Raw genomic sequence first — 15348 nt, 5'->3', positions numbered from 1 at the left:
ATGCAGACTCCATTTGTGACATTAGCAATGCTGTGAGGATTTGCAGCCTGTTGTCCATAGAGAAGACCTGCTTTTTTTTTTTTTGCTGCATGTGTTGAAAGTAGTCATGAGATCCAGTTTTAGCTTCCCCAGGGCCTTGCCTGACATGCAAGTTTTGATCAATCCAGGCCCTTTTGCAGTCCTACCAGTGGTGTAAGGGGGGGGTGGACTGCCTTGGGTGCCAGCACCTCTCTGTCCTACTACCGTCATCCCTCCCCCACCCGACCCATAACCTCTGTAGATCTTCACCAGTGTGAGCAACTTCTCCTGCCTGTTGCTCGCGCCAGCCTGGTTCCCCCAAATCACTTCCGGGTCAAGGGGCCAGGAAGTTACATCAGAGGGAAACCCAACGTTGGTGCAAGCGACATGCTGGAGAAGCCACTCATACTGGCAAAGATTTACAGAGGTATGTGGGAAAAGGGAGAGCATGTGTGTGCAGTGGGGAGGCAGGGAAGGAGCGCCTCCTACCCTCGCTACGCCACTGCTTCCTACCATAAGATCTGGCCATTAGTCCAACTACAGTAGGTTTACAGTCTAAAGGAAGACCAGAAATTCATGCTCTCTTTTCTTTCTTAATTTTAGATTTTATTACATGATGGATAGAAGTCTAAAAGAAAAAAAAAAAATCCCAACCAAAAATAAATCAAATAAGCCATGGCAGAAGTAGCAAAAACAAGACAATATTCTTAATCTTGCAGTTATAACCCTTATATGTGTGAATATATATGTGTATATATTTTTTTTGAAAAAGTACATAAATAAATAAATAAATAAAAACACACAATAGAAAACTTCATTCTGAAACGTGACTGCAAGTTCACTTCGTAAGAGAGTGGGAAGAGTAAAGCAGCAGATTTTGATTTGGTCACTTTGCAATTTATTAGAGTTCTCCCTTGGGCACCAAAAACTGTAAGACAGAGAGAGACAACGGGAAGACCCTTTGTTTGGCTCTCCAAGGTCACCAAGCCTGTTAGTGAGATGAGTTAGAAGGTACCTGTTTATGTGTCTCATTCTTTTCACATACCGTTTCTTTATGTTAATACCGAAGAAAGGTCAGGCCCTTCTTCATCCTCTTCATTTAAGCTTTAATTAGTTGCCTCTTTCTTTCCACAAGCAGATTGATATTTTTTTCCCTAAGGATATTCTGAAATACAGATTTTTAAATTATTTGGTTATGTGAGAATTGAATCACCCCCAAATTTACAGGCATCAATTAAAATAAGAGAGATCTTCTCTCTAACTTTTAAAAGTAAACATTAGGCCAAGAGCAAGTCTCGTTTACTTTTTTTTTTTTTTTTTGGGGGGGAGAGAAGAGGGCTTTAAGGAAAGCAAGAGTTAATGTTATTTTTCAGTAAGGGAAAGTTGCAGGATGCGTTCTAGTTCCTCCTCTTCCTCACGGTGACGGCGCTCTTGCTCCTCCTGCTCCTGTGAGGATAGTTCCATAGCCAATCGGAGCTGCTCATCAAAGCTAGAGAAGGAAGGGGGAAGAGTAGCGGTGTTGGAGGACCCATTGCTGCGGGGGTTTGGGCTCGACACCGGCGCACTCCCCTCTCCTGACTGCAGGAACATGCTCTCCTGGATTGCCCTATTGAAGAATCAAATACAAGTATTATAGAGTGTCAAAAGCCTATGTTAGTAGCAGGTCTGGTATAGATGTCTTTGCCTCTTACTACCCTGAAGGATAAGTCATTGGTAAAAAAAATATATACTTCCGACATTGAATCAGAGATTTCAATCCATGGGGTCTGACAATTTTCCACAGTGACTGAAGAGGTAAATATCATTGTGCCTTCTCTAACTAATGATAATCAGAGGGCCGAGTTCCTATATATTAAAATGCCCACGTGACTATTCAAGCAAGTCCCACGTGTATGCTCTCTAATCAGAATCCAGTATCTGTGACTTAGTAATATGTGAAATAGTTATTGGGAATCATGCATCACACAGAACATGTGTACCACAAGGCGCATTAGATGTGCCATGAAATTTGCAACAGGTGCAGAAAAAAGGCGGGTTAATGCCACAACCGCCAATAAATTTGTAATCTCCCTTCCCTTGACTACTAGGTAATCACCTCTGGAGGGCAGTAGAAAGCAGCAGCTCTTGGCTCCATTATCCCCGTCTTTACCAAATACCCTCTTAAGTCAGAGCTTAGGAGAGATGTCATGTCCCAAGAGTGTATGGGTTTTGTCAAGCTTTTAACTTGAGAGGAGGAGGAGGAGGAGTTTGTTTGTCCATTCCCCCGACTTTTAATTAATTTTTTAACACTGTAAAGATGTAAACCGCTTTGGTATGTAGAGCGGTATATCAACTAACAAATTTCTGGAATACAATCGTAATGACTAATAAATATATATTAAATATGTATTGTAGAATATAGTTACTAGCAGGGATTCATTCAGGCATATCAAGACATAATAAACTTGAAATAAGAAAGAAGAGCTGCTTGTCTGATTCTGCTTCCTGGGTGGAGGCAATAAGGAAGACAGAGGTGGGGAAAAGATGACGAGCACAGGCAAAAAAATATATATATTATTTAATGTTCAGTTTTTTCCACGTTTCCCAGTTTTTAGGTGTTTTTTTTTCTTCCAAATCAGTTTCACGTTTGTTTTAATAGTAATTTTTAAATGTGTAATAATTGTCGTCACGTACTAATCAACTTAACACGTGTTAATTCATCAGTCTGGTGTATTAACAAATCAAATGATCACTAACAAATGCACATCCCTAGAAACAATGATGCTAGGGATGGTAGGAAAGGACTGATGCTGGGGGGGGAAAGGTGGCAATGTCGGGGGAAGGGGACAGGAGAATGATGACACCGTGTTTTTTGCGAAGGAAGGTAATGATGTACCGTGACGAAGTGAACTCTCATTTTCAAAGTAACCCATGGCACGGCACCCAGTTACCTAAATAACCGTTTTCACTACTACCACCCACCAAGAAAAAGGAGAACACAGAACCTCTTCACCTATCCACCACTCAACGGTACCTGTCGTAAGAAACTCTACGACAACCTCCTGGGGACACAGGCAGCCAAAATAGACTCTGACATCTCTAAATTACTGACCAAAACAACAGACATAAAAGAATTCCGCAAAGAAATAAAAACACTACTGTTCAAAAAATATCTCCCATCACTCTAACCACCGCCCAATGAGTTCCCATTCAACGACTTCGGAATCACTCATCCATATTATCTCTTTGTCTGTGATCAAGAATGTACTATAACTCTTCTACACTACACCCGACTTAACTGATCGAGTTGACATGTATTACCTCTGCAAAATGCATTATCTTCTGCTATATGTATTATCTTCTGTAACAAGTAATATCTTCTGTGAAATTGTAATATCATAACTCTTCACTGTTCCTGTAACTTACTCCTATCCTGAAATGTAATTCTACTGGAATGTCCCAGATATTTTCTATATTGTAATCCGCCTAGAACCGCAAGGCACAGGCGGAATAGAAATCCGTAATGTAATGTAATGTAACTCTGTGCACTTTGACATGGAAAAGTTGGAAACCACTGTCCTAAACCTTGTGTTGCATTACCACCTCACCAATACACTTTGGATCTACAGTGATAGCCACCTCCACCAGGGAGATTTTGCATCACTTGTTTCGGAAAGTATCTTCATCTAATATACATAATTTGCTGGGTTCTGAACATCCTCTCCTCAAATTCTAGATTGGTTTGCTAGCACCAGCTGCTGACAGGAGGGATTATATCAATACCCTGTTTCCCCGATGATAAGGCAGGGCCATCAAATAAGACAGCCCCCCCTTTTTAGAAAAAAATGTAAAATAAGGCACCCCCCCCCGCAAATAAGCCACCCACCGATACCTGCGCTTACCCGAATCGGGTGGTACGGTGGGTGACTCCGTGTGGTCCCTCCGTCTACCGTATTTGCCTCCATGGCTGCGTGCCGCGCCTCGTCATGAAGTGAAGAGGAGGAAGTGACAGGACTGCAGCGCGCGCACGTGACTCCGCGCAAGGAAACACAGGCAGCTTCCCTCATCCCTCCCTAACGGAGACTGCAGGAGTTTGTTCACGGCCAGAACATCCAAAAGTGAGACACGCAGACAGGTTTCTTTTGCTGTGAGCAATACCACTTACTGTATATAAAGCCTGTTTAAAATGCATACGGTATATAAACCATGGTTTCACATTGTCAAGTCCCCTCTGATGCTGCACTACAGAATAATCTCTTTACTGTGTTTCCCTGATGGAGAACATTGGGGACATTAAATGGTACAATATATGGTATGATGGATAAAGCTGGCCATACACAGTACGATTTTTCGGCCGACCGATTCTTCAGCCGTCAAATAAGACAGCCCCCCCTTTTTAGAAAAAAATGTAAATAAGGCATCCCCCCGAAAATAAGCCCTAGAGCATATTTTGGCCTTCCAAAAAAAATAAGACAGTGTCTTACCATCGGGGAAACAGGGTATATAGACAATACAATATAAAGACTGTTCGCAGGACAGCAGTTCAGTTGGACATCCTGCCTAGATCTTGAACCCAGTTCATTCAAGCCTGCCTTCTGCATTTTCCAACTGGCTACTCTTTGAACTAGAGAATGGCACGGGAACAAATTTTTTCCCTGTCCCTGAAGCCAGGTTTGAGTTGAAAGTCAAAGAGCAAGTTCAAAGTAGAGAATTAACACAGGAACAAATTTGTCCCCCGTCCCCGCGGAACCTATCTCTGTCCCGCGTTCTGTCCCTGCAAGCTCTGTCCTCACCTGCACAAGCTTCAAAACACTTGAAAATCGTAAGTGTTTGAGGCTTGTGCAGATGAGGACAGAGCTTGCGGGGATGGGATCGGGATGGAGACAGATTCTGTGAGGATGGGGAGAAATTTGTTCCTGGGTTATTCTCTACTTTCAACTCTAGCCTGGCCTCAGACCAGGACCCTCTTGTTCTCTGCAGACAGCAGCTCCATTAGATTATGGCACTGGTTCAACAGACTGAGTATGCAGAGCTCTCCTCAAGATCTGAAGCTTCTTTGAGCTCCTGATTGGTGAAGCCTGACTTTAGTGCAGGAAGAGGCGGTCGGAGTATGCAGCCAGTGATTTTCTTCACTCGCCGGCACTCCGGCTGCTCTCTCCTGCCTCCTCCCGCTGCCCTCGCCAGTCTCCCCCCATGAAAAACCGTATTTGCGGTTTTTCAAGATTCGCGGGGGTTCCTGGAACGGAACCCCCGCGAATATCGGGGGAATACTGTATTTGTTTTTCATTTCTTCTGTAGCCCCTAATCCCTTTGTTATTTCCCTTCATGAGCAGCATATATTGATTCACCCTTTATCCTGTGTGTCTGTCATAATTAGATTGAAAGTTCTTTCGAGCAGGGACCGTAGCGTGTGTGTTTAATGTACAGTGTTGCATGCATCTGGTAGTACTACAGAAATAATAAATGGCAATAGCAGTTTGTTAACCCAGAGGTAAATTCCCACTCAGTCAGTGCCTGGTCTAGGAGCCTAGAGATGTACAGTGGTGCCTCGCATAACGAACGCCTCGCACAACGAACGCTGCACACAACGAACTTCATGTCTTGATTCACACAACGAACTTCACACAACGAACTTCATTTCACACAACGAACTTCGTTTCACACAACGAAGTCGCCCGAGCTGCCGATGTATTGCATCCTTCCGCGCAGGCACTGCAGGCAGTCGTTAGTCACTGCGCTTAACTGCCCTCTCTCACTGTATACAGTCGTCCTTTTAAGATAAACTCAATATTTTTTATAGATCATGGCTTCTAAAAAAAGCAGGAAGGTGATTTCTGTTGAAATGAAACGGGAAATAATTAGAAGGAGTGAATGTGGGGTAAAACAGTGTGACCTCGTCAAAGAGTTTGGCCTCAGCAAGACCACCATTTTCACCATTTTGACAAATTTATCTTTTTTTATGTCATCTTAGCATATTTTATGCTGCAGAACGAATTATTTTTTTTAACATGTATTGTTATGGGAAAACGCGTTTCACATAACGAACTTTTCGCATAACAAACTTGCTCCTGGAACGAATTAAGTTTGTTGTGTGAGGCACCACTGTATTCTTATTGATGCTCCCAAGGAATTGTTCAGACGAGTTCATTCTCACCGTTCCAGCTGCAGGTCTTCATCATAGGGGGGTGGTGGGGGATTGGATCCAGGCCTGGTATTGGTTAATGCCTCCCAGATGGTGACCTATAAGAATAACTCTGATAGCCTCACAGTTCTCTGATCTGCATCCCTTCATTAAACTCTCAAGGATCCTTTTTTATATGCAAAGAAAAATGAACTAGCAGTCAGCATAGGCTTTTCAACGTCCACTTTGCTGCTGAATATACATGTAATATGCTGACCACTGGCCACATGCCTCCTCATTCTATAACATGACAATTAAATTTACAAGCCAACTGCAACATGTAACTTTATAGAATACCAACACTTATGTGGGGTTAAGTACTAGCTGAGCCCTCAACGCTATTCTATAAGTGACACGCACCACTCGCTTAGCATGTAAATGGAAGGGGGCATTCACAGGGGAGGAGCACAGGCAAAGCCTGGATAGGAACATTTGCACATGTAACTAACGCGTAGTGCTGGTTTTAGCGCCGGCAGCGGCGGTAACTGCTTCGACGCTCATAGGAATTCTAAAACCCGCGCTACGCATTAGTAAAACAGGGGGGGGTCTGTAAGTTACTTGCTAAAGAGTCACATTTAGACATGCACATTTATACCTGCTACCAACATGACTTAATGAGGGCACATTGGGAAAATTATGCGTCTTACCTGATAATTTTTTTCCTTTGTCATGCCAGACCAATGTGCCGAAAGAGCATGCCCTGCTCCTTTGTGCGCACCCAACTCCTTAAAAGTATTACATAGAAACATAGAATATGACGGCAGAAAAGGGCCTTCGGCCCAACAAGTCTGCCCACTCAAATAACCCCCCCCCCCTAAGTTCTTCTTTGAAGTGAACCCACATGTTGATCCCATTTGATCTTAAAGTCAGTCACGTTATTGGCCTCAACTACCTGAAGTGGAAGATCATTCCAACGGTCAACCACTCTTTCGGTGAAGAAGTACTTCCTAGTGTCACCATGAAATCTCCCGCCCCTGATTTTTAGCGGATGCCCTCTTGTCGGCGTAGGTCCTGTAAGGAAAAAGATGTCTTCTTCCACCTCAGTACGGCCAGTAACGTATTTGAACGTCTCTATCATGTCACCCCTCTCTCTGCGTTCCTTGACAGAGCATAGCTGCAACTTACCTAGACGTTCTTCATATGGGACATCCTTGAGACTTCAAAATTCACCCTTATAGCCCTACTATTATTTAATCTTATTTTACATCGTCTCCACTCTGATGACTACTTCCAACTATATTCCAGTGATATGGGGTCGCCATTTACTATCCACATTAAAGACACCAACTCATGTAAGGTTCCGCTACTTAACTCCATTACCATCCTCATAGATACTAACTTCCTCATCCAATGTAAACTCAATCTCCATAGGGTCTAATCAATGTTCGCTCCCTCCAGTCTAAACAATTCCTCATTACTTCATTATTCAACGAAAGCTTAACCTACTAAGTCTTAAAGCAACCTGGTTATTCAACAGAGACCAAGCCTACTCGAATCAGGGATGTCTCCCAGGATACTCCAGCTTCCATATTAATCAGAAGAACATAAGAACTGCCATCTCCAGATCACCTGGCGTAATTTTAGTCATCCATATTCCTCTATGCCTCTTGTAAGGAGATGTGCATCTAGTTTGCTTTTAAATCCTAGAACGGTGGATTGTGCAATAACCTCCTCTGGGAGAGCATTCCAGGTGTCCACCACTCGTTGCGTGAATCAATTAAGATGTTGCGGTGGAGGTTTAGCCGTCATCTTTACTTCAAATCTGCACATCAGCCCACTTCCTTCTCCAACTAATGCCATACTTGAAACTCTTTCGTTTAGATTATCTGATACCTCGAACCTAGAGTTCATGTTTGTTTATCTCCCTCCCCCACCTACTTCACAAATTGTCACTTTTTTAAATCCATTCTTACCTATTTTTATTTATTTCATTTTCTATCCCCAAAGAGCTGTACCCTCTCCTTTCCACTGTGTACCCTCCGAGGCTGCTACTATTATGCCACCACAGAGAACCAGAGATTGGAACTCACACAGTCTATGAGGGCATTAACATGGTACAAGAAAAGTGAAGGCTGACAAAGAACCACATAATAATTGCTATCGTAGAACAGTAGAGGTTGGAAATGGCATTATGTATCATGGCAAAAAAGGCTGCTGCCATTGTAGGGTCAGTACTCTGCAGCGGAAAGAATAAGAGTGCTGAACTGACCTTACTGTAAAGTCTCCGCCTCCTTGCAGGCTATTAGGATGCCGCCATAATGCAGCAGAAAAGAAAACTTCTACCACCATGCAGCATATAATTATGTTTGCACCATGCAGCGATGAAGAATGAGGCAGATGAAGCCGATAAGAAGGTTGTCTCCTCTATGACAAATATAAGGAAGCTGGCACTAGTTATCACAATCTACTATGCCTTATATAAAGATGCTGCCACTAGCTGTGCAAAAGGCAAGGCCAACACCCTGCAGCATATCAAGATGCTGCTATTTTGCTATATACAAAACTGTTTCCACTATACAGCATCCACAGAACACTGTACCATGTAGCTTTTAAGGATGTTGGCTGCCAGCATACATGTTAAGCATGCTATCACTATATAGAATGAACATAAGAACATAAGAATAACCATAATGGGTCAGACCAATGGTCCATCAAGCCCAGTAGCCCGTCCTCATGGTGGCCAATCCAAGTCCCTAGTACCTGGCCAAAACCCAAGGAGTAACAACATTCCAGCATCTCAAAGAATACAAGATTCTGGAACCCCAGTGAGAGCAACATTCCAGAGCTCAGATTGTGATGTCATAATGCCTCAGAGCCAACCTCATCAGTGATGTTACAATGGCTTAATTGTCCTATACTTGGCTCATGTAAGAACATAAGAATAGCCTTACTGTGGGTCAGACCAATGATCCTTCAAGCCCAGTAGCCTGTTCTCATGGAGGCCACTCCAGGTCACTAGTACCTGGTCAAAACCCAAGGAATAGCAACATTCCAGCATCTCAAAGAATACAAGATTCTGGAACCCCAATGAGAGCAACATTCCAGAGCTGAGATTGTGATGTCATAATGCCTCAGAGCCAACCTCATCAGTGATGTTGCAATGGCTTAATGGTCCTATACTTGGCTCACGTAAGAACATAAGAATAGCCATACTGGATCAGACCAATGGTCCATCTAGCCCAGTAGCCCGTTCTCATGGTGGCCAATCCAGGTCCCTAGTTTCTGGCCAAAACCCAAGGAGTAACAACATTCCAGCATCTCAAAGAATACAAGATTCGGGAATCCCAATCAGAGCAACATTCCAGAGCTGAGATTGTGATGTCATAATGCCTCATTCCACAGTGCCTCAGAGCCAACCTCATCAGTGATGTTACAATGGCTTAATGGTCCTATCTTTGGCTCATGTAAGAACATAAGAATAGCCATACTGGGTCAGACCAATGGTCCATCTAGCCCAGTAGCCCGTTCTCATGGTGGCCAATCCAAGTCCCTAGTACCTGGCCAAAACCCAAGGAGTAACAACATTCCAGCCTCTCAAAGAATACAAGATTCGGGAATCCCAATCAGAGCAACATTCCAGAGCTGAGATGGTGATGTCATAATGCCTCATTCCACAGTGCCTCAGAGCCAACCTCATCAGTGATTGGTCCTATCCTTGGCTCACGTAAGAACATAAGAATAGCCATACTGGATCAGACCAATGGTCCATCAAGCCCACACAGTGGCCAATCCAGGTCATAAGTACCTGGCAAAAATCCAAATAGCAGCAACATCCCTAAGCAGCCTAGAAGGCTTTAGCAACCATCATACAAGGCCGAGCCACCATCCAGTTAATATGGAGCCACTATACCCCACAAGAGATAGAAGCCTCTAAACAGCCTATAAGGAGCTAACGACTGAAGTGGAATTTGAACCTGGGTCTGCTGGTTTACAGGCCATTGCACTATTAGGCTACTCCTTTGATTTTCTGACCCTGCAAAGCATAAGGGATAGTGCTAGCATGTAACCTGAAAGATGGCTAAGCCTATGCAGCTAAAAGAAAGCTGATGTTATGCCTAGGAGGAAACTGGAATATTACAGCAAGGCTTTATAAGCAAATGCCACAGGAGACAGACACCACAGGCAACCAAAGCGGATGAGCGGGATCTCTGTCAAGCAACTATAAGCCACACCACACAACATAGTCCCACAGCACCAAGACCAACACAAAACATCTAAACCTCTGCCTAGGAGTTCAGCCGAAAGCATGATATTAGGAGTAAATCAAAACAGCGCAAAACTGGACCAAAGTCTCCAAGAGAAGGAGCAGCTGCATTTGAACAGCACAAAAGGGCTTCATTAACTGTCACATTAAGGAGAGAATAGGCAAATATAGCCGAGCACCACTAAAGCATACAAAGGCAAACAGCACGAACGTGTGGGAACTGTGCAGGTGGACTGGCTCAGACAGAAAAAGGGCTCAATAAGAGACTTTTTTTTTTACATTAGAAATAAGCCAGTACCAAACAAACAGCAAAATCATGCTCACCTCAAGACAGAGGGGCGACCAACCGCTCAGTCAAAGAGAAAACTGCTAACACTCTGAGGTAGCAGATGGTGGGAAAAATAAAACCAGCCCTCCTGAAAGCAAACGCCCAGGGGAAGAAAAGAAAACTGCCAAGCTGAATACCAAAATACTGGAAAGGCAGTAACAGCATAATTCTTTTTTGTTACCTGTGATTTAAAACTCAAAACATACCTAAATTACAGGCATGGAAGCATCATGTCCACCAGCAAGCAAGAAAAAAAAAAAAAAAAAGTAGTGATTTACCTCAGTGAAGTAAAACTAGAAGGAGAAAAAGTAAATACATACTTGCTCTTCAGAAGACCACCACACACTCATTTCACACTCCAGAGTCACCTCAGGAGGGGAGAGGGAGAGGGAGAGGAACCCAGCACAAAAAGGTATCACCCAAACTAGGGGATGAGGGACCTGGAACTGCCAGGTGTCGCCCAAGTTCAATGAAAGGGAAAGGGAACGGGGATTTGTATACCACAAATTTGTTACCTTGGCGTTCAAAGCGGTGGCCATTGGAGGATTAAGTGACTAGCCCAGGGTCACAACCTCTGGGTGCAGAAGGAACAGCTCAACCAATGAGCCACAGCCCTTCCTCCTCCTCAGACTATAACCTGAGCAGCGATAGAAACATAGAAGATGACGGCAGAAAAGGTGGCCAGCCCATCAAGTCTGCCCACTCTGCTTACCCACCCCCTGTCTATGCCCTAATGACCCAATTTCCTTATCTTGACCCTCGTAGGGATCCCACATGGGTATCCCATTTATTCTTAAAGTCTGGCACGCTGTCTGCCTCGATCACCTGCACTGGAAGCTTGTTCCAATGATCAACCACTCTCTCTGTGAAGAAATACTTTCTGGTGTCGCCATGAAATTTTCCGCCCCTGAGTTTGAGCGGGTGCCCTCTTGTGGCCGAGGGTCCTTTGAGAAAGAAAATATCATCTTCCACTTCGACACGTCCCGTGAGGTACTTAAATGTTTCGATCATGTCTCCCCTCTCCCTACGTTCCTCGAGAGTGTAGAGCTGCAATTTGTTCAGTCTCTCTTCATACGAGAGACCCTTGAGCCCCGAGATTATCCTGGTGGCCGTCCGCTGAACCGATTCAATTCTGCGCACATCTTTACTGTAATGTGGCCTCCAGAATTGCAAACAGTACTCCAGATGAGGTTTCACCATGGCCCTGTACAACGGCATTATGACTTCAGGCTTTCGGCTGACCAGCATAACCCCCTGCTCAACTGTCACTTGGAATTAACTAGGTCAGGAGCTAAAAGGCAAGCACTAAGAAGGAGCCACAATCCATCCACTATCTGCTTGGAAAGAGAGAAAAATACTGAACACTCCAGGCTGCACGATACCCTTAAAGAGCAAAGCTCTTGGGATTATTTTTTTGTCTGTCTCCTTCCGCTGGTAGATGGATATAACCCATTCGATCTGCACTGGTCTGGCATAGACTTAATGGAAATGCAAATTTATGCTAGCATTCTAACAAAGAATCTTGGAGCACAGATGCCATTATAGAATTTGAGCTCAGTGAGCTGCATCTAAGTGCCCAACTTGTGGTGCACAATTATAGAATTTTCCCCTCCCTGCATAGGAATATTCAACTGCTTTATTGTAGAGATCAGAACATTAGAAGAAACATGACAGCAGATAAAGGCCAAATGGCCCATCTAGTCTGCCCATCCACAGTAACCATTATCTCTTTCTCTCCCTATTGGCTAAGGCTCATAACATTTGCATCTCCTCTTCCTACAGGCTAAGGCTCTGTGCATCTGAATTGTGAGGTCATAGAGCTGCCCATCCGCAGTAACCATTATCTCTTTCTCTCTCCGAGAGATCCCACATGCCTATCCCAGGCCCTCTTGAATTCAGACACAGTCTCTGTTTCCACCAACTCTTCCAGGAGACCATTCCATGCATCTACCACCCTATCCGTAAAAAAGTATTTCCTCAGATTACTGCAGAGCCTATCACCTCTTAGCTTCATCTTATGCCCTCTCATTGCAGAGTTTCCTCTCAAATGAAAAAGACTTGACTCATGCACATTTAAGCCATGTAGGTATTTAAATGTTTCTACCATATCTCCCATCTCCCGCCTTTCCTCCAAAGAATACAGAATGAGATCTTTAAGTCTGTCCCCATACACCTTATCACGAAGACCACACACCATTTTAGTAGCCTTCTTCTGGACCGACTCCATCCTTTTTATATCTTGTTAAGCTAAAAAAAGAGAACACCTGATCCTGGCTCTGGCCATGCCCCACCACAGGGCCTTGTCCTGCCCATACATCCCGCTAGTCTTGCCCCTAAACTGCCTCATCCCCCCCCCCCCCCCCGGAAGGAATCTGTTTGGCACATATTCTACAAAGGATGGTAGACACCTCCTTCCCTTCTAGAATACTACACCAACTGGTATATGTATACTCATCTGTGTGAGCACTCAAGTCAGCAACTCTGCTCAGATGATGCCCATGTGTTCTCCCACTTACAAATGATGCACTGTCAGAGATGTGCATATAATTATAGAATAACGTTTAAATGGTCTAATGGCATATAGGCACATATGTGCTGGTGTTCTAAAAATTTACATGTGTATGTGGAACCCAAATGTAGGTACCCACATTATAGAATTATGCCATATATATGCTTATCTTCCACTCTGCACTTCACTTTTCCCCCATCTTTGTCTCTCTCTCTCTCTGTCTCATTCTCCCTGTTTATTCTTTCCTTTTGCCTCCCCCAGTTTGGGATGCACTTTCTCACCTGGTCAGTCTCAGTACCAGCATCCAGCAGACTCTGCTGAATGGCAAACTGCAGGAGATCATCATCCTCATCTCTCATTGGTTCACTGCGACCTGCACCAAGGGTTGTGTATCCTTCAGGTATCTCAAACACAGAAGGGTCCACTTCACAGGGAAATGGAGACACAGAATGTACTGAGAGAGGGGGGAAAAAACCCAATGGTTAACAAGGACATGTGTCCGATAAGAGAAAGAGCACAGAGATAATCAGACAGGAAGAAAGAGAGAGTGATGGACAGGGAGACAGAATTATAGAAATAAAGAAAGTACCGTATTTTTCGGACCATAAGATGCACTTTATCCACCCCCAAAAAAGGGGGTGCGTCTTATGGACCAAATACACTGTGCCCTCCCCCCCCCGGTACCTTTTTTAGTGGTGGTCCAGCGCAGTCTCCGGGATGGCTGTCTGTGTCTTTAGAAGAGTGATGCACAACGCAGGAGCGCAACCTTTGCACTTCCTGCCTGGTTACGCCGCTCTGTGATTGGCTGCAGTCAGTTACTGACTGCAGACAATCACAGAGTGGCGCGGTACCAGGCAGGAAGCGCAAAGGTCGCATTCCTGTGTCGCTCCTCTAAAGACATAGGCAGCTGTCCTGGAGAATGCGCTGGACCAAAACTAAAAAAGGTACCGGGCGGCTATGGGCAGTAGCAGGCGGTTTCAGACTTCTGACTGTTGCGGGCTTCTGCAGCTGGCTTCGGGCTTCTGGCAGCTGTGGGCTTCCCATCACCAGATGCACCAGACCACCTGAGAAACCTACATGTAGAGGAGGAAAAACCAAGAAGAAAAAAAATTCTGAACCAAATTTATTTTCTTGGTTTTTCCTCCTCTACAGGTGGATGCGTCTTATGGTCCAAAAAATACAGTAATTGAAAGAGAAAGAAAATATCAATCAGAGACAAATACAGAGAGACAAAGGGATAGAGGAAATGATAATTATGTGCTTATATGATTTTTTTAATTCTCCTTTACATTTTAACAACTTTGAAGTCAATTTACTGAAATCTCTAACATGCATGAATGTATGGGCCTGCAAGCCTGTTTTCAAAGGAAAACTGAAGCACCACAGTTTGGCCTTTTAAAAGTTTTCAGGTGCAAAGTCCTGGGAGAAACAACGTGAGGGTTTTTCTAAAATGAAATCTTTACACATACTTCACCTGGTCTAACTCCAGCCCTAGTACCACCCCATCTCAATACATTTCCCAAAAATGTTATCCACAGTCAAACCCTTGTTTATCTACAGAATCTTCATTTGATTCCTTACACACTCCCGGTTTAACAAGACTGCCTAATAAAGTGTACAAATACCTCCGACAATTGCTCCCATGTGCATTACTTTGACAATAAATTTACAAATTTGTGTCAAGAAAATTTCTTGAATATGATAGAGAAGGGTGAACATAAGAACATAAGAACATAAGAACTGCCTTCTCCGGATCAGACCTTCGGTCCATCAAGTCCGGCGATCCGCACACGCGGAGGCCCTGCCAGGTGTACACCTGGCTTAATTTATAGTCCACCATATCCTTATATGCCTCTCTTAAGGAGATATGCATCTAGTTTGCTCTTGAAGCCTAGGACGGTCGATTCCGTCATAATCTCCTCTGGGAGGGCATTCCAGGTGTCAACCACTCTCTGAGTGAAGCAGAACTTCCTGACATTAGTCCTGAACCTGTCCCCCCTTAGCTTCATTACATGTCCTCTAGTCCGTGTCAAATTGGACAATGTAAATAATCTTCTCTGCTCTATTTTGTCGATTCCTTTCAGTATTTTGAAGGTCTCGATCATATCCCCACGCAGTCTCCTTTTCTC

General features: G+C 44.0%; 1 protein-coding gene across 1 annotated transcript in view; it reads right to left on the bottom strand.

Annotated features, from left to right (window-relative positions):
- Positions 1 to 1280: 1280 nt before the first annotated feature.
- The window catches only part of ANKRD13D (ankyrin repeat domain 13D), a 53368-nt gene continuing 39300 nt past the window's right edge, over positions 1281 to 15348 (bottom strand). Inside the window, exons 13-15 of the mRNA XM_033920446.1 lie at positions 13501 to 13673; positions 6152 to 6237; positions 1281 to 1624 (exon numbers count right to left, since the gene is read on the bottom strand). Of these exons, the coding sequence (XP_033776337.1) occupies positions 1381 to 1624; positions 6152 to 6237; positions 13501 to 13673 (503 nt within the window). The 3' untranslated portion in view covers positions 1281 to 1380. The remainder of the gene's footprint in view (positions 1625 to 6151; positions 6238 to 13500; positions 13674 to 15348) is intronic.

This window comes from Geotrypetes seraphini, chromosome 14 (assembly GCF_902459505.1).
Source record: "Geotrypetes seraphini chromosome 14, aGeoSer1.1, whole genome shotgun sequence".
NCBI lineage: Eukaryota > Metazoa > Chordata > Amphibia > Gymnophiona > Dermophiidae > Geotrypetes > Geotrypetes seraphini.
This window is presented reverse-complemented; position numbering and strand designations above follow the sequence as displayed.